This window comes from Antechinus flavipes, chromosome 2 (genome assembly GCF_016432865.1).
Source record: "Antechinus flavipes isolate AdamAnt ecotype Samford, QLD, Australia chromosome 2, AdamAnt_v2, whole genome shotgun sequence".
NCBI classification, from domain to species: domain Eukaryota; kingdom Metazoa; phylum Chordata; class Mammalia; order Dasyuromorphia; family Dasyuridae; genus Antechinus; species Antechinus flavipes.
Window position 1 is genome coordinate 391,359,199 of NC_067399.1, and position 21,807 is coordinate 391,381,005.

Sequence of the window (21,807 nt, forward strand, 5' to 3'; positions counted from 1 at the left end):
AGATGGGAGAATTGGCTGGGTTTGCCCTCTTATTAGGAGCTTGTGATATATGATTCTCTGTATATAGAAGAAGATATGGGATGGGTTGTAGCGGAACACACATGGATGAAATCAGAGATTTATAAGGAATCAAAGGATGACAATTACTCCGAAGGCTTTTAAAGCCAAGGCAAAGATAGACAGATATCAGAGAATGTCCCATTAAGGGGGTGGGAGTGGGGAGGAACCCAAACAGAAAGAGCTTTGTTTCCTCCCTTTCACCTTAAAATCCTTATTTCTTCCTGGTTGTTAATAGATTAAGACAGTGGCTCTATCCTGCTTACAAATAAAGGGAAGGTGAGTCAAGGTACTCAAATTGCCTAGAGTTAGCTCTTCCCACAGGTTTCCTTTTCTGAATATTCTGGAAAATGTATGTAGTGGACCTTTATTGGGGAAAAGAGTTTGTTACTTCCCAACCTGAGAGAGGGAACCATTTGATTATAGGATATGGAAGAGGTTTAGCATCCGGCACCAATAGACAGAAAGACCAACTTGGGGTCTTGTAATACATGGGATTTAAAGTGAGAATAAACACTCATTCCCATGCATACACAAACACAACACAGTAGTCCTGGATATATTTAACAATATATATTTATATATATTTCTAGATCAGTACATTCAGTTTTTAAACTTGTTTTTTTCTTCACAAACAGAAGAACTCTTACAATAGTAGACTTTCTAAAATAAATACTATTAAAATAGAGCTTCAAAATAAATATTCTATACAAAGGAACCCTTCTGTGGTAACTTTTTTTTTTGTTGCAGGGTGAGAAGGTGAAGGGGGAAATGAAGGAGAAAAACAAAGGTAAGGATGGATGGGGGAGGGGAGACTTGAACAGCTTTTTTGTAACACAAAATCAAACTTGGGGACAGTGAGAACAGACACCCTAGGCACACAGTTACCGACAGGGAAAAAAAAAAGGAAACTCAGGATTTACAGTTTACAGAAGGGGTGTGAAATTGCTTCCAAAAGGACAGAGAACCAAAAGGCTAGCAAGGCTAAAATGTTGTGCTAGTTAATTTCCCATGGAGACATTCTGAGGAGCTCTGCTATAAGTTGGTGTTAAAAGGGTCACTCTAGCCCTCACTTACCCCTACCCTACCCCATTTTGAGTCTTATTAGCCAACCCATTACAGGCCTAGTGAGTCCCAGAACCTGGGTTTCTGTGACACTCTCTCTGCTTACCAACCTTAGGTAAGCTACTTCTTCTGTGCCTCAGACTCTGTGTTTGTCTATTCCACAAGGTTGTGAGATTCAAATATCAATAGGGACATGAAAATGTTTTATAAAGCTTATAAAGATTTCTTAAATCTACCCTTGGGAAAAACCAGTGTGGCACATTTTAATGGGAACGTGCTGGATACTCATTGAGAAATGGTGGGCCTGAGCACAGTTGCTATCATGGCCTGAATCCATCTACTTAGCTCCTCAAGGGCCAGTGGCTCTCATTGGGACACCTCCAATTGAAACAAAACAAAACAAAACATATCCTCTAAGCTCAGGAGGCTGGGATTTATTACCTACTCTGGGAAGACCATAGACTTTCTAAATGGATATATTTACCTTTCATGAATGACCTCATATCCCTTGACCCATGGCAAGAACAGGTAGTCTGAACCAGGTAGAAGTGGGAAGTGGTACCATTAAAAGGAGAAGGATTGGGGACTTCTTGTCAACTAATATCTCGGCCAATGCAAGTACTCGTGAATTCATTATCAAGTGGCCCTTTTTCAGGTCCCCCTAGTGAGTCCCACATCCGTGGGCAAGAACCTCAACAAGCTTGTTGCTCCATTTGGGGAAGCCCCCAAGCAGGCACAGGCTAAGGAATTGTTTGAAGATCAGGAATTTAAAAAATAATAAAAAAAAATGAGCAGTTTTCATCTGTTATACTCTGTTAAAGTGGCCACAAATAATAGAGGCAGAGAAAAGTTAAGGGGAGGGGAGGGCAAGGGAAAAAGTTGAAGCCATTTAGCCCAGTAGGGCTAAAACCAAACCAAAAGGGAAAAAAAAAAAAAAAACCAGAAATCCAAAGAAATCAGGAGTTTACAAACTATGTACACTAGAAATTAAGGTCCTGGAGGCTACTTTGTAAGGAAAGTGTTTGTGTAGAGGATTAGTGTAGGTATGGTGTGTGCATGGGTCAATCAATTCTCCACAGAATGGGTGTGCAAGGGGGAATGGCCATCAAAATGTAGTGAGCCCACCACTCAGTCCAGGTTCCCATGGAGGCAAGTTGAGGCCCTCCAGCACCATCCACTGACTAGCACATACAGATGGATGACTTTTGCTAGGCAGGCACAGGATGTCTAATCCTCTCCCCAGGAAAACCTTGATCGTCATCTCTTTTAGTAGTGACATCTGATACATTCAATTGGTATAAGTGGTTGGCTGTAAATGTGTTTCCCTTCCTACTGTTCCCTCAGATTTGTGCAAGAACATTTATATATATCTATATATATATATACCCATCATATTATGTCTATGGCAAGGATAGCTACATGAACCAGCACCGGAAAATGCAGGTGTGGTAATTCCGTGTTCTGCTTTTACAAGCTAGCAAATATTTATATAAATAAGAAAGTCTAAAACACAAGCCCCTCCTCCCCCCCCAATCAATAAATACCTATGGTTACAGTTAATTTATTTTAAATCAGATGTTACCACTACTCTTAAAAAAAAAAAAAAAGGTCCTTGGAAAGTATCCTACACAGGACTATAGACTGCCTCCCTTGTTCCCTCCTAAAAAGAGGATTATTATTCTCCATGGAACAGATGAGATTTCTTGGAGAATGCTATCTATGTCTGGCACAGCCTTAACATTTGCTGAGCCTGCTCCATCTGCCCCTGGCGGTCTTGCCCAGGACACTTTCTCCACTTGACAGTAAACACAACAAATGGGGGAGGACCAAAGAAAGCTACAAGATCAGCTTTTGCATGCAACAAGTACGTACCCATTTCACATGTGCCCATTCTACTTCCTCTAGCACCTCAAGAGAAAGGGTCACTGTATCTTTGGGGGGACAACCATTGACTAGCATTCTATTCCAGAACCCCCTTGGGAAAACTTCCCCCATCTGGGCCTTTCTGGCTCTCCCCCTAGCACTTGCTAACACTAAAATAGACTTTTTTTTGTCATCTCTCTATTTACAAAGATATAGACACACTATTGTACATGAGAAGCTATGAAGCTGAGCAGCAGCAGCAGGCAAGAGGAAGAAAACTCACCAAGCTTCAAATGTCATTTGGCCAACGAGAGTGACTGCCTCTCTTCAGAATTAAAAATTTTATGTGTGGGGAAGGGGGGAAGGTCAGAGACAGGGATGGGGACAGAGAACAGAGATTGTGTTTCCTCTGGGCGATCTTCTCCTTTTCCCCAACCAGACCTAGAAAGCAGCACTTGAGGATAGCAGAGAAGGAAATGACTGTCTTAAAAACCTGTTAGCATCTAAGTTTATATATTCTAGCAAAATGTAGTAACTGGATATGGCAACCAGATTCTCCTTGGCAAAAATGACATTTGGTCTCTCCTTCCTTTGCCTGCCCCACCCATATTATTAAAAAAAAAAAAAAAAAACTGTGGACGGAGGTAAAAAAAAAAAAAAAGACCTTTGGTGGGCAATTAATTCTGTGACAGCTTATCAGAACTAAGAGAGAATGAGTTTTGGTGGCTATAGGTAGGAACATCTCCAAAATATTAGTGATGAAGGAGAAGAATGGGGAGAGAAAGATATTTGGGAGTTAGTCTAAAACTCGCCCTTACTAGTATAACTTGGGGTAGGGAGCAAAACAGAGACGCCCAGCATTTTCCCCACCCCACCTACTTTGTACTTAGTTGGCCCCTCTCCTTTTTAGAGTGTGGATTATAGCAGTTTAGTTCTTCACCTTCACCAAGACATTGGTGACACATAGGGGAAGAGGGGAGAAATCGAGAATCCAATTCTCTTCTACAGAGGCACCCAAGCCACCTAGTTAATGATTCCTGGGGTATTCAAACTCCCAGGCAGCCAGCCCCTATCCGTGGAGAGAGGGACAAAGGGAGGGAAGGAAGGGAGGGAGAAAGGGGCTGGGAAGGCATTCCAAGCAGCTGCAGTTTCCAGATGTGTGTGTACATCTATGTTCTGTCTTCTGAAAAATCTCGAGTCCATATCACACGACACTCCTCTCCCCCCTCCCCGCTTCTGTTCTAGTTAACAAAAACCACACAAAAGTTCCAAAACCCTGAATATTGCCCAAAGTGCCTTGTTTGGGAAGGGAAGGAGGAAGGTTACTGATCTGATTCTTCCCAGAATCCGAAGGAGGGAGGGGGAGATGAACCAAGGACTCTTTAGGACGCAGAAGACCCTGCCGCTGCAGTCTGCTTCGGCAATGTTGTGGGTCAGGAACAGACCGAGCCGAGGCAATGAGGTGGGCAGGGAGCAACATCAGAAAGGCTTCTCGGGTCTGTTGGTCTTGCTGCTGTCCACTGCCGTGGCTGCCTTGCAGATGACGCTGTTGGTGTGTTTGCAGCGGCAGCCCGGCCGGCTCAGGCGGTCGTAGCCCCGCTGGGCCAGCTTCACACAGCCCGTGGCCGGCAGGTAGCAGAGCAGGCAGGGCAGCACCAGAGACAGGGCCCCCATGAAGGACCAGCGGGCGCAACAGTTTGAGTGGGAGCAGGAGCAGGGGTGGTCGGCGCAGGAGCCCTCGTCATCTTCATTGGTGCAGTGGTAGAAGACGCCCTTCACCAGACACATGCAGGTGCTGTAATTGACCAGGCTCTGGGCAGAGCAGAGACACTCTTGGTTACAGATCCAGCAGGAAGGCAAAGTCCGGGGAGACGCGCACTCCTTGCATTTGCACTTGCCGCAGGCCTCGCAGAGCAGGAAGTGCTTGTCCAGCTCCTGCGGAGGCATCCCTTTCAGGTCCAGGGGCTTGCAGTGGATGGCCTTGGGCTGAATGCGCACGGCCCGAGGGGAGGCTTGGTCCGCCACAGGGGGTGGGGCCATGTGGTCCAGGAGCCGCTGGTCCGAGGAGGTGCTGCTGCTGCTACTGATGGAGCTGGGCCTCCCGCTGAAGGAAATCCAGGGGTGGGTGACATCCTGGTCGCACCGGGAGAGCCCGGGGGCGGGCTCAGGATACCCTCCTCGGGGCCGCTTGGAGCCAGCTGCGGGGGCCAGGCCCGGGTTGTCGATGTAGTCGTTTTCTATGTGGGTCGTCTTCATCTGGTCAATGGGCAGGATCGTGAGTGGGTGCTGAAGTCGGCCATATGGGAGGCGGCTGTCCAGCAGGGGCTGCACCATGACTGAGCTTGGGCTGACAGGGATACTGTGGGGGATTGGGGGCTCCATAGGGGCCAGAGGTCCAGAACTGCTCCGAGAAACTTGGCTTCTAGGGGTCCTGAGAAAAAGTCAAGAAAGAGAAGAGAGAGATTCATTATTCCAATTGCCAATATACCCATCACTTTTCTGATAGGTTTGCTTTGTATATTTGCCAGCGTCTCTTAGGACTGGTTTGTATTTCTATAACCTGAGTCACGTACAACTACTGCCCAAGCAGATTCTTCATCGGAGGGAGGCCCGTCAAAGTAGAGAGTAAAAAAGCCATTTCTGACCTGTCTGCTCAGGGACTCGGAATATCAAGGTAACGCATATAATAGTTTATAATAGTAGCACATCCCGTTGTGGCCACCTAACTCCAGGGGAGCTTGCGATAAACTAAGGGAAAATCTAGAGGGAAAAATGAGTGTTACCAATTTCCAGACGCAGAGCAGAATAATATTTAGGATAAATGGTATTTACTAGAAGAGCTAGCCAGACCTCACTTCAGTTTCTGATTTCACTGGGAGAGTGCAATTTTACGTTGGAATGGGGCCAGAGATTCAACTGCAGAGCCTGACACGGAACCCCAGGAAGTAACTAAACTTAAATCAAAGAGCGGAAACTGCTTGGTTCAAATTTAGAAAGTGCACATTGTTTTCTATTAGAAGTGCAATTTCCTCGCCTGCTGACCTTTACTTTTGGAATTCCGCTGCAGATCAATTTAAAGTAGCAGCCGCTTGAGCATGAGTCTCAGAGACCTTTGCCCAAGGGACAGTATTTGGAATCCAAAAGGAAAAGGGAAAAAAAATGGACCAGCCTGGGAAGATTCCATTCTGAAGCTCATGAATTCCAGGGAAAGAGGAGGGTGGAATAAAAAAAGAAAAATGTTTCCCCAGATCTCTATTTGGACCAACAGTATGGAGTTTCCCATACAAGTTTGTGTTTGTTTGTTTATTTTGGATGGGTTGGGGCTAGGGAGGGGGAAAGGAATCAAGGAGGAGAAACTAATGTTATTAAAATGCTCAGAAACCATTTCTTGGTATATCTACTTATCGTGACTTAGAAAGTAATTTTCAATAAGGACCTCAAGAATGTTAGAAAAATCTCTAGTCTTCCTGGTGGCTGCTATTTTTGACAAGTTATGCCCATTTCTCTGTTCTTTAGGAGAACTAGACACTTGGGTCCGGATATCCTCTGTCTATAAAGAACAATTCTATTCCTTCAAAGGATAAGCCTTTTAGGTTATTTGTTTCCCCCTTCAGATATTTTTACACTGAATACCTTCTCATTAATTCTTAATTAAGCAACTGATCCTTCCTTATTCATGAGAAGAGCCTGGTCAGAAAGATGAAGTCATCTAAATATCAGTTCCTCACATAAAGAAGGCTTGCATTTAGGACAAAGATCAGAGGTAGAATGCATTTCATTCTTCCCTAAAATCATCATGGAATCACTCTCAAAGTGATTAGGAGAAGTCATTTTTTGCCTCCGAATATCTAAAGTCATAGCCAAAAAGCAATTATTTTGCAGCGTTCAATACTGGACAGATTTTACATTCATATAGAGCATGAATGATCAATTAGCTTTGACAGTTCTACTTTAAAGGAGTGAGATTTCTCTTAGAAAAGAGAAAGGAAATGAAAACTGGGGAGGAAGGATTCGATTCTGTTCAGTGACAGATTTCTCCCCAACTTTGCATTCATTTGAGCCCAAAGACCTCTTTCAAACCAGGGAAATGTTTGTTGAATTGACGATTCCTGGCAAGTGGAACAGTTCTCATCTAAATCCCATTGCTCCAATTCCTACTTAAAGAAGTAACTGAGGACCCCAGATTAACTTGGAGTTTTCTAGATTTGTGCTAGGCAGTGGTTCTATTTCCCCCAATGTACTTAGGAAATAAAAGTACTGCTGAGAAAATGGGGATGGAGAAAAGGGAAGATATTTCTTTTCAAGGGAGTACAGAATGTAGCCCTAATTGTATCAAGTATATTTATCCAATCTTAGTCTTGCATTCTAGCTTCTAATGGAGCCATCAGCTCTTTTGGAGCACATAACATTTTAATCTTTCAGAAAAGATGGTGCTTTTCAGGAGAGTGAAACATTTCAGCAGGTTCTAATACAAAAAGACACAAACTCCAAAACAATAGAAGTTTAGAGTTGAGAGGGACCTTAGAGATCAAGTCCATGTCCCTCATTTTATAGATATGAAGAGTTACTGTCAGAGATGGTCCCATTCCCATTGCTTATTGTAGCTCTTAAGTACTTTCTCAGATTAATTACAAAAAAGGAACATTCCTTTGTCAACAAATACCATATTTGGGTTTAGAGGCCTGAATTTCAGTCCAAGATTTTCTACTATCTGTGTAACATTGTGCAACTGATATTCTTAAGACAGAGGGTTGACCATGTCAACCTCTCTGCTCAAAAAGCTTCAATTGCTCCTGACCTTTAGGGTATAAGAGAAATTGTCTTTGAAAGTCCTCTACTATCAGATTTGGATTTATATCTTCAGACCTATTTAGTCTAACTCTCTCTGATCCACTTTCCATTTCAGCCACAATGGCCTATTTGCTGCTCCTTGTACCCAACATCCATTGCCTATCTCTGAGTGTTTGCAAAGGCTGGCCTCCTTGTTGGTAATGCCCTCTCTCTTCACCTACAGTACTGAAAAGGTACTGAACAAATGTTTGATGAAATGGAGTTGAATTGGAAATATTTAGCCTTTCCAGGCATCTCTGTCTTTAAGGTTTTTCTGAACTTGAAATTTAGGATCCCAGTTACTCACTAGTAAGTTGAGCCCTTGAGCCTTAAAGGCCATAAGACAAATCCTGAAGAAAATAAAGGAAAAGAAAATCTGAATGAAACAAATTATTTCATTCTTCCACCCCATACCAAACTAAGACTTGGTACCTTAAAAATTGCTACTTCTTCCCAGAACACATTTCTAATTACTATTGTGTATCTAAGCAAATCTTTGGCCTTTTAGAATAGTGCAACATAACTTTAAGACTCCAATTCTAGAATCAGAGGGCACTAATTAGATGGGAAATCCTACAGGGAATCCCCTGGGTAATTTTGCCTCAACAAAGTAACCTGTGCAGGAGCTAGTGCCATAGCCTCACCTAATGTTGAAGTTGGAAGAGATGGTAGAATTACATTGAATCCCACTCCCCTCATTTTGCAGGAACAGATCTAGGTCAGCAAGGAAAAGCTATTTATCCAAGGTCATGTGTCTAATTATTCAATTGTTGGCAGAGCCCAGGTATCCCTAATTCCCAGGTCCATTAACTATAGTCATGTAATTCAGTCAGCAGCCTTTTCCCCCAAAACAAGCTGCCCCCAAATATTATGGGCTAGAAGTAGAATGTAACATCTGGGAATAAAGTTTAAAATATCTGTATATTGCCCTCTAAGAGAGAAACCAGCATCATCAGAAAATCCTAAGATATATGTTTCTACTAGTAATATCATTTTTTTGGAAGTCTCCTTCTGCAATAAGAATCAGACTTTTATTTTTCTTTCTAATCCTTCAAACTTTTCATTTGATGTTTTCCATCTTTCTGATTCCTGTGGCCCAAATAAAGGGAAATTTAAAGGAAGCTTTCATCAAATCTGCTTAGGTTACACCATCTGACTAGAGATAACATTTTCTTGAATAGCTAATCATTGGAGTTAAATGACATTTCTTTAAAAAAAAAAAAAAAGGTTTCCTTCACATAGACTTAAAGATCAATTTCCCTACTCATCAGTGACACTGCTTCACTGGACAGTCTGAAGCTAAAGTAAAGAACTTAAGTGGAGTTTAATAGGTAAATTGTTTCCTCTACAAGGAAGGAAGAGATTTATAATAGAAAGTGGAGAGTGGAGACTTTGCTGCATTGGGGTTTCTTAAAGAGAGACTGCCAATTTGATAGATCCTGGATGGATAGTCCAAAGCCAATATTACATTCAGTCAGAAAATCTATCTTGTCAAGTTTTAGACAACAAGGAAATGGGGCAGCATTAGCTAAGGATGCATGTACCAACCATTCAGGAAAACCTCCTTCAGAGAGAATAGCTACAATTTACATTGAGGATGGAAAAGGTGCAAATGGCCTCTCAGACTTCCAGAAACAATCAATAATCACATGGTGAGGCTGAATACAGCTTCAATACATTTTATGACCTCAAATCCCCAATACTCCCTTGTCTATCACCAATTCTGTGCACCACCGAATAAACCATAAAGTCCTCGAGGGCCAAAGACCAAGTTTTTATTTATTTTTGTATCACCCCAATCCCCAGCATAAAACACAGTAAGTTCTCCATATGTTAAATTGGGGCCATATACTCTGATTCTACGACCCCATTTGGAACTTTCTTGGCAAAGATACAGGAGTGGTTCGCTCTTTCCTTCTCAAACTCATTTTATAGAAGAAATACTGAGGCAAACAGAGTTAAGGAAAGGGAGAGAGGAACATGGCACTGTATTTGATGCAAGGGAGCCAAACTGGTACACATTCATAGGATACCTGCTAGGCTTTTCAAAAAGGGTGCTGAGACAGTGAGGCTTTTGACTAGCCTGGAGAATGAAACAGAGTAAAGTTTATCTCCCTCTCAGCAATCTCGAGATATTAGAAGAACCTATCTGATTAAAAAAAAAAAAAGATTCATTGAATCAGTTGTACTTCCCAAACTACAAAACAATGAATAAATGACCATGTCTTTAGTGGTTCTACATTCATTTATCATGCAGGTTCCTAAAAGAGGGAAAGTTTCCTAGGATATCCTCAGCCTTTAAAGGAGGTGAAACCCAGACTAAGCTGATGGCATTATAGGATCATAGATTTAGATCTGCAGTGGATCTTAACCCCCTCGTTTTAAAGATGAGTAAACTGAGGTCTGGTAATGTTAAGTAATTTAATCTTAACAATTAACTTAAGTGACAAGATCAGAAGTATTACTTTACCAACTGAGCAAGGATCCAAACCTCTGGCCCCATATCCAGTACTCTTTTCCCTTTCACAGCATGGGGCCATGCTCCATTGGAAGATCTGCACTTCTTCAGGGCAACATTACAGTTCAGCCAAGCCAGATTCAATCTTTATTTACAAAATCTTAAAGACTGAGCAGTCTTGTGCTAACTTTCAGAAAAAAGGAGAAATGAACACCAGAGGTGAGAACTGAGAGTTGCTGAGGGTTTAAAACTCAAAAGGAACTGGACATTTCCCTTCTTTCTAAGAGAGGAAAATTTTCCTAGGGTATCCTCAGCCTTTAAGGGAGGTAAAACCCAGCTTAAGCAGATGGGATTATAGGATCATAAATATAGAGTTGCAGTGTGCCATACAAGTAATCAAGTTTACAGATGAGGAAACTGAGGCTTATTAATGTCAAGTGACAGTATCCTTTTCCCTTCCTCCAAGTTCTCTTTTTGCCAGACAAAATGGAAAGAGTATTGGATATGAAAATAGGGGACCTAGGTTCAAATGCTGACTTTACCAACTACTAGGGCAAGTCACTTAATAAACACTAATAAGAGTTAACATTTATAGGGTGATTTTTTTGTTTTTTTTTAAATTTGGCCAGGTTCTTTACATTTATTAGAAATAGCTAGATGGTGGTGCAGTATATTTGGAGTAAAAAACCTGCCTGAAACACTTCTGAATTTGGCTAAGTCACATCCTCTCTGCATCTCAGTTTTCCTTATGGTAAAATGGAATAATAGCTTCTACTTCATAGGGTTTTTTTTTAGGAGTAAGTAAAACAACAGATGTAAAATGGTTAGCAAATTTTAAAACATTATATAAAGGCAAGAGCTATTATCATGTCCTTCTCACTAAATCTTCATAATGACTCTGTGAGGTAGATGCTAGGAACACCTTATAATAGATAAGGAAATTGAAACTGAAAGATTAAATGATTAGCAGGGGATAGTAGAAGGTTCCTGAGGCAGAAATGACTTCCATCTTCCAGACTCCTGGGCTCAATGCTCCATCCACTGTGCCACCTTTATGCCTAGTTTTATCTGTAAAATGAAGGCCTTGGATTAGATGACCTCTGCTATTCTTTCCAAATCTAAACCGAAGATCCTCTATTCTGGAGTGGTGTGGAAAATTGGATTACTCTTCTATAACAGAAAGAAGCCACTTGAGTCTGAGGTAATAAGTTTCCTGTCACTGGAGATCTTCAAGTGGTGGATGGATGACCTCTTGTTACAAGATATTTAAAGGGAGTATCCTGTCTCTGGTAGGGATTGAATTAGACACCCCCTACAGTGTCTTCCATCTCTAAGAACATCAACTTTCCTTCCTCCCACCCACAAAGAACAGTCATCTGTTAGAAGAGATAGACTTGGGATCATAAGGATAATTTTTTTTTTCAATAGCCAACCCTGTCATAGAAAGACTATCTCCTCCCCGAGTTACTCCAAATTCATCTGGGCTTTTAATTAATCATTTGAAAGAATGATAAAGTTCTGGAACTTCATGTTGCCCGGCAAAGAACCAGAAGGATTCCAAGCATGTTGTTTGAATGGGTTCTTAATATGTTAAGACTGTAATCTGTTCATCAACTTAAAGTTTTATTATGATAGCCCTAAAGGTTATTTTCTTAACATTCATTTGATTCAAATGTATTATTAAGCACCCAATGCATGCAGGGCAACATTGGTCTAAGCTAGTGTCTTCTTTCACCAAAGAGTAAAAGCTCATCCTTTAGACATGGGGATAAGGGAGAAACCCAAACAATTTTTTTTTAAATTTTTATCTCTCACCCCAATAATAAATAGGTGATCAGAACCATCTCTGTGATAGGAATATTATATGACTAAAAGGCCAAAGAAAGCCAATTCCAGGGGGTGGTCCAAGAAAGATCAATATAAACCAGGGCTTCTTCAACAATAAGAACTGAGAATTCCCCTTAAAACTAGACTGTCAGAACTAACTATTCTGGTCTATTTCCCTGATGTCCCCTGTGAGCCTGTGTGCCAAAATGAAATATGTATAGTGTAGACCCATGATTTCATCTTGGTAGGGACTCCCTTTTCTGTTGCCTAACAGCAAATTCAATTTGGAACATACTCATAGAATTGCCTGATAAACTGGGAAGTTAATTGACTTGCCCCAATGTTTCAGAGCTGTGTATCAGAGAATGGACTTGAATCCAGGTCCTCCTGACATCAAAGCCAGCCAGCCTTCTTTCGTCTGCTTTTCAGATATTATATTTTATATGGCCTTGTGTAATTCTATACATGGGAACAGCAATAGTGAGAAAAGACTCCATAATTAAGACTAAAGTTAAGCCTCTACATCTATCTGTATTTTCTCCCGATTTGTTCTCCTCTCTGCCCTGATGGAGTACATACACCCTGAGGTCCCAGAGCTCCCATGAAACAAACCCCTTCTCTCATGGAATATCTTCTTTAGAAGCCAGAGGCTTTGCTATTCTGGAGAATAAGAAGGACACTAAGTATTTCCCAGTACTCCCCAAGGGTTTGGCATCAGCTGCAGAATCCCTTGTCATCCCTAAGAAGAAGTAACAGTCTCTTCATTTTGCAGATGGAAAAATTAAGACCTAAAAGTTAAGGGTCTCAACAGCATATAAACTGCTCAGTCTTCTTCCCAAATCAGTATTAAGAAGGAATAAAGCTATTCTATCATTTCTTACTTCTGTACTTTACTAAAGGCTTCTCTTCAGTCAATGACAACTAATCGAGCTATAAGAAAGGCTCTGGATGGCTTCCTGAGCAATCTCCATTGGTATGGCAAGAATAATAACAGCTAATGCGTACAATGAGCTAAGGTTTGAAGAGTGCTCTATATGTATCCTTTTCCACTTAGGTCAGAACTCCTTCCCTAAAAGACAGATCATCATCAAGATGATTATGAAATTTGTTCCCTTCCCCTTACCAGATATAGTACCGGAGCTACTATTCTCACCCAGATCGGTACCCCAGATCCTTTCCCTCTCTCTTCATTGGGGATCAGACTTCTCAGTATGTTAATGGGATTCAAAACCAAGGTGCTGAGGCCAAAATACTGGCCAGCTCAGAGACCCCACAAAGAGCCTGCCACTTGCTGCTCGCTAAAATAGGGATAGGAACACAGACCCAGGAGCAATAAATCTCCCCAGAGTAACAAAAATCAGGAGAAAAAGGAGTTATCTATCCAGGTGCAGACGCTGGATAGATAGCCTTAGGTGCTACATCAATTAATCAACCAGCATTTATTATTACTGCGTGCCAGACCCTGGTTTGGGGGAGGGAAAAGGGAATACAAAGACAATGAAATAATCCTTGCCTTCAAGGAGTTTACATTAATCCAAGAAAAGAAGTTTACTTTTTTTTTTGGGGGGGGGTAGGATCTAGAAACAATCAAAGACATTTCTGATTCAACATTCATTAAAATCAAGTGAATCTCATAGCATAAACAATGCTAAAAATCTAGTGCTCTGACTTTAAAATAAAAGGGCATCTAAATTCAATTGAGAGAACTATAGATTTGCTTCTTGGGTCGCTATACCAGGAGGATGGTGCAGTCAAAAGGACCATTTTATCATCTCAAATACTAGCTTCTACAGCTTTCTTCAAACTAGCTAGGATTAAAAGGATATGTTATCAATTGATTTGAAATACAGAGAAACAATACAGTACTGGCTCTGGAGTCAAAGAACCTGGATTCAAATCCTACCTCTGACCCTTCTCTCTATGTGACCTTGGACAAATCACTTAAAACTCCTCATCTGTAAAATGAGAGGGATGGGGTGGATGGACTCTGAGGTCCTTTCCAGCATTAGATCTTTAATTCTTTAATATTTAATAGCTATATGACCATGGGCAAGTCAGTTAACTTCTCAGTCACAATTTTCCCATCTGTAAAATGGAGATAAAAGCACTTGTACCACCTACTTTGAAGGGTTGTTGTAAGCACAATTGATGTGGGCATAAAGTGCTTAAAACATGTGTCAGTTATTATTATCATTATCATTGTTATTTATGTCACTTCACACCCCACCTCACTCCCAGCCTTTTTACTTATCTCTGGAGAGATAAAATACAATTTTTTTACAGCGAAAACTGAACCAGGATATGACTAGGGCAATGTCATCTAAAGAGAGAATGATACTGGAGTTTACAAATTGGTAAGCAAAGACCTGGATTTCTTAAAAGATTCCCCCCTTAGAAAGAATATCAGTCAGAGAGGTAGGATAAATTTCTCAAATGTAGTCCCTAAATGACTATCCTCCTTGACCTTATCATGGTGGCTCAGCTTCTCAATAAAATTGTGCTCTGTATGGTCAAAGGGGGAAAATGCTTGCTGACTCCTGGAAATGGATTAAACTCTCTAGGGGGTTGGGAAAGAAAGGAAATGCTATTTCCCATTAGACACTTCTAAATATTCTCTCTACTCTTTTCCCTGGAGAGCCAAATGTTAACCCTCCCTCTTTACCCTCCACTAAAAAAACCTGAGAACTCCGGATGTTTGATGCTCTACTTGGGTGAAGATTCAGAGAACTCTAAATATTGTGAAATCTACTGCTGCAACGCTGGAGAAGGCCTTCAGTTCATATCATCTTATCAGAGATTGATAACCCAACATTTCACAACTGATCCAGCAGTTCCATATCCTTTCCACCAGCTAGCCTTTAATTTGCTGTTAATCTCAGGGAAGAAAGGCGAGAAGATCCTTAACTAACCCCCAGGGCCCAGGCACTGGGATGGGGGGGAGGGGGTTGGGGTGCGGGAGGAATGCCTCACAATTTCCTAAAAAACAGCTTCACATTTCTTAACACTACAGCAAGACTTCTCTCAACATCACCTGTCTGCCCCTTCTTAACATGAAGTAAAGCTTCCAGAAAAGCATTAAATATGTCATCAGTGTTCTACCCTTCCAACATCTCTGTTTCCAAGCATGGGTGGGGGGACCTAATGGACTGGAGCATTCATGGCAGCTCTGGTGCAATGGAGTGCGGCTCCACCACTTAACTCAAGCCATCCATGAAAACATGGATTTTCCCCCAAATCAACCATGATATAGGTAAACTGGAAGCAGCCCTTCCATGTTCTGCATTTCTTTCTCTCCAACTCACCTCAAGCGAGATTGGGGCACGTCCAACCCAGCTTTCTCTCGCCTCTCCTCAACACCTGGGCCAGGAAAAGCAACAATTTTCTTCTCCTTAAGATCTCTTTCTCCTCACCTCCCTCCCCACCCCTTCCCAAGCTAAAGAGAATTGAGAAATCTCTTGCACAACAGAAACTACTGTCTAAATGCTTTTTGATGGTCGGCATGGGAAAGAAGAGGAGACATGGAAACCCCTTCCCTAGTGATGCGGCCGGGATTTCTCCACTGGCTAGAACTGCCTAAACTGGTGCCCCTGAGCTTCACCTCCAAGCCTTCTCTGGGTTTTCCATTTCCTGGTCGACTATGAATTTTCAGAATATAAGGTCTCTATCCCTTTCTTTCCCCGGTGACGTCAAGACTGGTACCACCAAGAAAGCAGGAGAAAAAAAAAAGCCTTATCTTTGCTACGCATGCAACCGTTTCCTCTCTGGATTTCTCCATCTCGGCATTATATAAACCCACTTCTTTCCCCACCCTCTATATAACATTGCCCCCCACCCCACCCTTCAGAAGCCCAAGGGAATCCCAGGGGCAAAGCAAGGCGACCAGGGTCTGGAGAAGGGTGGGGATGGGGCCCGGGGAAACCGGAGCTCTGCACAGCCCCAAGGAAAAAAGGCGACTGCGAAACAGTTGCACAGAATAGAATGCTAAGGAGCAAAGGTCAAACAGTAAAGATCTTACATGCCAAGGAGCCGAGATCAGAAGTGCCCCAGGAGGGAGACACCTAAGGAGCCCTAAGCTCCGACGAGACCCACCCACGGAGAAGGAAAGGGATCACATCAGGGATCCAAAGGAGAAGGGGAAAAACCTACGTCGAGCGCTTAGGCCACTGCGGCTGGGGAAGGAAAGTTAGGACGAAGCGGCTCCCTTCGCTAAAGGGCGACGGGGCGAGCGAACAGACCCATCCGCAGGGCGCCCCCCGCACCCCGAGGCGGCTCCTTTGCCCCTGCCCCGCTGGGGGCAGATGCTCGCTCCCCGCGTCCGAAGCGGGCGAATGCAGGGAGAAGGCAAGCGGGGAAACCAGACAGGGAGTTAGTTGTAAGCACTCGAAGATCCTAACACAGAGTAAGGGCTGGAAATGTCCCAGTCTGAAACAGCGCATCCCGCTGCTGTGAACACCCGGAGCCCGGTGTCTGGTTTATGTGGGAGACTGCGGGACCGGGAGTTCCTCGCAGCTGCCTCGCTGCCGTCTGCGGAGGCGCCCAAACAGAAAAGTTTATAGGGACATGCACCAAAAAGGGAGCAACGTTTGCCCCTTTTGGAGGAAGGAAACGGCCTTCCAGATCAAATTTGCTGCGGGAAGAAGTGGGATCTAAGAGCCTTAAATTTGCTACTTACTTTAAGTAATCCAGTCAGGAGCATTTCTCCATAGGTACTTAATCCTAAATTCCAAACAAGTCAGTGGCTGTCCCTGCAAACCCCAGCCAGATGAAACAGCATTGATCCCGGCGACCTGAAACGCCTGCACAGCGCTGTCAGCTTTCCCCGCTCCGCCTTGGTGTTGCAACTACTGCCTGGGAAAATGGCTTTTTTATGAATGGGAGGGAAGGGGGCCTCTCTGCGCATGCGCGCCGTCCCCAATTCTATGAATGGGTGGGCACAAGAGACCCTCTGGGCGCATGCGCTGCTTCCCTACACTCCCCCCTCCCCCCTTTTTTATGAATGGGGGGCCGGAAAGGAACTTAACCCATCGTTGCTGGGGGCTGTCGCTCCTTACCGGGCTGTCGCGCCTTACAAAGAGGAATGATTGTTTTTTTTTTTTTTTTTTTTTAAATGAATGGAGGGCGGCGGCAAGCAGCAGCTGCAGCTGGATCAGCTGCGCGTGCTGTACCCCACCCGGCCTGGGAAAGAAGGTAAAGAAAGCCTTCACGCCGCGGGCCTGTCCAGTGTGTGCGTGTATGTCGGGGAGGCGATGTGGCCCCAGTTGTTGGGCCTGGGAGCTGAAAGGGGTCGGGGAACTGAGGAGGTGAATGCACACTGAACTCCCTCCATATGGGGATCTCCACCTGGCCGCGACGGCCCCAGACAGCACGGGCCGGAAAGGCCGGTGGGAGAGTAGGAGCCGGGATGGAGGAAAGGTACAAGCGGGCAGCCCCACTCGTTGCCTACAGACAGATAGTGCTGATTAGGTCTTCCTACTTCTACCCCTTGGACAGATTAAGCAATACCTGAATTCTAGAAATTCCCATTGGAGACGTGCTTAAACCTCATCCCTAAGTCCATATCTGCAGTGGGGACCGCCCTGGGCTCCTCGGGTGTGTTCAGTGGTGGGGAAGGAGACGCTTTGGCCTCCAGCTACTGAGCCGCTCTGAGGCTGATGAAGATGTAGGGAGTGCGTTCCCCTCACTCCCTGGGTGACCTAGAGAGGCCTTCTTCCTTTGATCTGACGTTTCTCCTCATTCTCAGTGAAATTACCGCAGCGACTTTCAAGTCCCTCTGAGCATATCCCGAAGCATCCCTTACCCACCCTCCCCCACCAGCCCCAGTAGGGTTCCCCTCCCTGCAGCTATTTTTTGAGCACTTATAACCAAAGGGCTAGGGGGAGGGGTGGGTGGGTGGGGGGAGATTCCCGTAGAAGGCCGAGGGACCAGGGGGGAGGGGGAGGGGGGGCGTGGTGGTTGCCTGAGTGGGGTTGGCTGCTCTCCCCTGCTCTGGGTGCGGCTCCCAGATGCTGCAGTGATGGCGACCAGATTAAATAACAAACAGAACACTTCGAAATCCTTTTTTTCTACCTTTTAAATCAGTGTGATTGACAAAGATAAACCTTAGGTAGAGTTGGAGAAATGTGGGCCACCACAGCATATATCGTCAGATTTAATCATCTCCTTTATTATTATTATTATTATTTTAATTTGACATCTCTAAGGCCTAGCTCACAGAGACTGTGGGCAGTCGCTAGTGCAGTAAGAGATCAATATGGCATTTGCTGGTGGCCTTTCTGATAGCTTGAATTTTAGAGCAAGGAAGAACAGTGGCCTAGGATTAGGGAAATTTAGGATCGTAAAATCTAATACTAGAAAGGATTTTAGAGTTCATTAAAGCCATTCTCTACTTGTACAGATTAAGAAATGGAGGCCTAGAGAGGTTGATTTGAGAAAGACATATAAGTAGAATATCAAAGTCAGATTTGGAAATCAGGCCCACTATTTCCAAATGTAGTGGTCTTTCCACTATATCTTTTCTGGAAGACCTGCTTAACAAGGATCCCGTGTTCCTGTCTGTAGAAAGCAGGAAAAGAAACTGAAAAGAGCTCGTGAATGTCAGGCCACCCACTAACAAAGCAGAGATAGCCTTGATTCTCTGAACCATTTCTTGTTCTTTTCTTTCTTTCTTTCTTTCTTTCTTTCTTTCTTTCTTTCTTTCTTTCTTTCTTTTTCTTTCTTTCTTTCTTTCTTTCTTTCTTTCTTTCTTTCTTTCTTTCTTTCTTTCTTTCTTTCTTTCTTTCTTTCTTTCTTTCTTTCTTTCTTTCTTTCTTTCTTTCTTCTTTCTTTCTTTCTTTCTTTCTTTCTTTCTTCCTCGGTGGATATATTCTTTACAAGGAGATCTTGTATATATAACAGAAAGACTCAAAAACAATTGACGTTTAAAAAATAACCGAATACAGCCTTTTTCTTGCCCAAACTGATTGCTATAGGTAGATATTTCCTTAGTACTTGCAGTCTAACTTGATTTGAACGAAAACCTGGCCATTGAAGCTAGAAAGAATTTCAAATGTATATGGTCTAAATCCTCCCAATTGGATATAGAGAACGAAGCATTAAAATAAAGTAAATAAAATCAACCATTTAAATCAATCAATTAACAGATATGTCACCTGACAATAGAGGCTTTATATCTAGTCCTGCCCTCCCCAAATTTCCCATCTTTTTATTCTTTCTCTTTTTTACCTATTGCAACTAGGGACAAAACCTCCCTTGATGTTTCACATATCCTTTTCTAAAGAGGGATCAGTCTCTTCTCTCTGACTCGCAGAAGCTCCCCTTCTGTTTCTTTTGCTTGCCCACCTGCTCTCCTAAAGACCCTGACTTCTTAGACCAAAAAGGGCCCTGGCCCTCCAGGGAGTCTTTGTCTTTCCATCAAGGCCAAGCCCTTTTCCTCAGCCTAATGAGCCTTCCATCTCTGCTCAGTGATGCTATCCCACGCTGGAAACAGCTACTTCTCAGGTATTACAAACAGCCATGTTATTTCAGTATTTTTAACAAAGGAAGGAGGAGCAATTAATTTTCCAGCAGGTGGTTAACCCAGTTGTTCTTGCTTACACAATGAGAAGGTTAAACATAAATAAAATCATACTGAAGCATTTCAGAAAAAAATGATCTGAGAAGAATAGTTCGAAGTCTTCCTGATAGAGTTTCCTCTATCAAAGGCATTAGCAAAGGGACAGAGATGATTCCATTTCTTGGTCTTTTCTCAGCTTTCCCGAAGGAAGATGCTCATATTGCCAATCTCTGCAGTGCTAAGGATGAGGGAGAAAATATTTCTGAGCCATGAATCTAGCAGTTTCATGATAGAAGCACAAAGCTGAGGTGGTGATGGGGGTTAAAGCTATAATATTGTAAGTAGGGGAATTTTTGAAATCACTAGCTCTTGGGGTAATTTAGACAATTATGCAGATAGATTAGTATAAGGCTAGACAATATTTGGCAAATTAAATTTTAATAAATCCTCTGAATATGGTGCCCAATATACATGATTTTGATTACATTTGTGGCATGGATTGTTTCCTGCCTACTCAAAGTAATTGAGAGATTTTATTTGGTCTATGATTCAATTAAATTAAAATAATCCAGGTTACTGTTCACCCCATCTCTTCAGCCTGAGGCTGAAGACTCCTCACTCTGTGTGCTTCTTTGGTAGAGAATCTGGTCCAATGATAATTGATAGTGTGAAGGGGAAAAAAAGAAAAAAATTAAGACATGTTGATCTTTTGCTGCTGTATTCCCAGCACATAGCATAGTTCTTGGCACATGGTCTGTGCTCAATAAATTCTTGTTGAATTCTACTTGAAATTGCCCTAGAATGTCCCCATTATTTCTATTTATGCAAGTCACATGTGGACAACATTGTCCTTCATTTTCTTACTCGTGGATGTAATTCTCAAGAGAAGCTAAAGGAAAATGAAGGCTATAGGGTTGGGACTGAGAGCTAGTGAGCCAAATCTCATGCATTCATTCACTTCTTTGGTGAAGGTGGAGATGGAGAAATATCCCACTTTACTGCTTCACATTTAGGTTTGCTACCTTTCTTGGCCACAATACTCATAATAAATGTGTTAATTCTAAACAATAAGCTGACATTTATTTAATTCTTTAAATTGTGCAAAGTGCTTTCCATTCATCTTCTCATTTGGGTCTCATAACAATAGTGAAATGAACATTATAAGTATTATTATCACTATTTTCCATGAGAAAACTGAGGTAGAGAGAGGTTGTTATCATGCCCTAGAAAGTCTCAGAGGCTGTATTTGTATCCCAGTCTTCCTGCTTCCTTGTCTAAATACTCTGTCTACTCTGCCACCCTGCCTATCATTTTTGATTTTTGTTATCGCATAGGTTGCTAACTTCACTCAAGGACAATCCCAGAGAATGTAGCTATAGTGGAAGTACTGTAGAATTTGTTTTCAGAGTGCTTGGATTCTACTCTACAGGCAACCAGATGGCTCGATGGATAGGACAAGGACCTGAATTAATATTCATCATCAAGCATTTTTTAGATATGTGACCCTGGGCAAGTCATTTAATCTCTGCCTGCCTCAGTTTCCTCAACTGTAAAATGGAGATAATAATGGTCCCTACCTCCCAGAGTTATAGTGAGTATCAAGTGGTATAATATTTATAAAATGTTTAACCCTATGTTTGACACATAGTAGGGGCTTAATAAGGATTATTCCCTTTCCCCCTTTTTGCTTTGCCATGGTTCAGCTATGTGATGTTGGGAAAGTTACCTTAACTTCCTGATGTCTTAATTTTCTGATCTGCAAATTAAGTTAGTTTGGCCTGGATTGTCTTTAGAGTTTGTTCCAGCTCTGAATCCTTTAATGCTACAAAGTAATTTAACTAAATATTCTCTAAAATCCCTTCTAGAGGTCTCTCTTGAACAAATCTACCCTAGAGTTGACAGGAAGAGGAAAGGGCTTTGAGATATACTTGTTTGCAGAGCTCTGATCATATTCCATGTGGGGACATTTACAAATTTTCATCACTGTGTGCTGCCTGTTTAACCTGGCTGTGTTGGCTCTCTAAATCACTCTTCATGAGCCGCAAAAAAACTTCAGTTCTATTCTGTTTTTATTAATTACATGCTCACTATGTGCCCATTCATTACCTCCCATGATCATGTGAACTAGAACCAGACCTCAGAGGCTGTCTAACTC

General features: G+C 42.5%; 1 protein-coding gene across 1 annotated transcript; it reads right to left on the reverse strand.

The window, feature by feature from the left end:
• Window positions 1-615: 615 nt before the first annotated feature.
• On the reverse strand, window positions 616-17,125 carry SPRY4 (sprouty RTK signaling antagonist 4). Its single transcript, XM_051978630.1, has 2 exons — window positions 16,773-17,125; window positions 616-5,416 (listed from the first exon to the last, which is right to left on the reverse strand). The coding sequence occupies exon 2, from the start codon at window positions 5,365-5,367 to the stop codon at window positions 4,465-4,467; it is 903 nt and encodes a 300-aa protein (XP_051834590.1). The 5' UTR covers window positions 5,368-5,416; window positions 16,773-17,125; the 3' UTR covers window positions 616-4,464.
• Window positions 17,126-21,807: the final 4,682 nt, after the last annotated feature.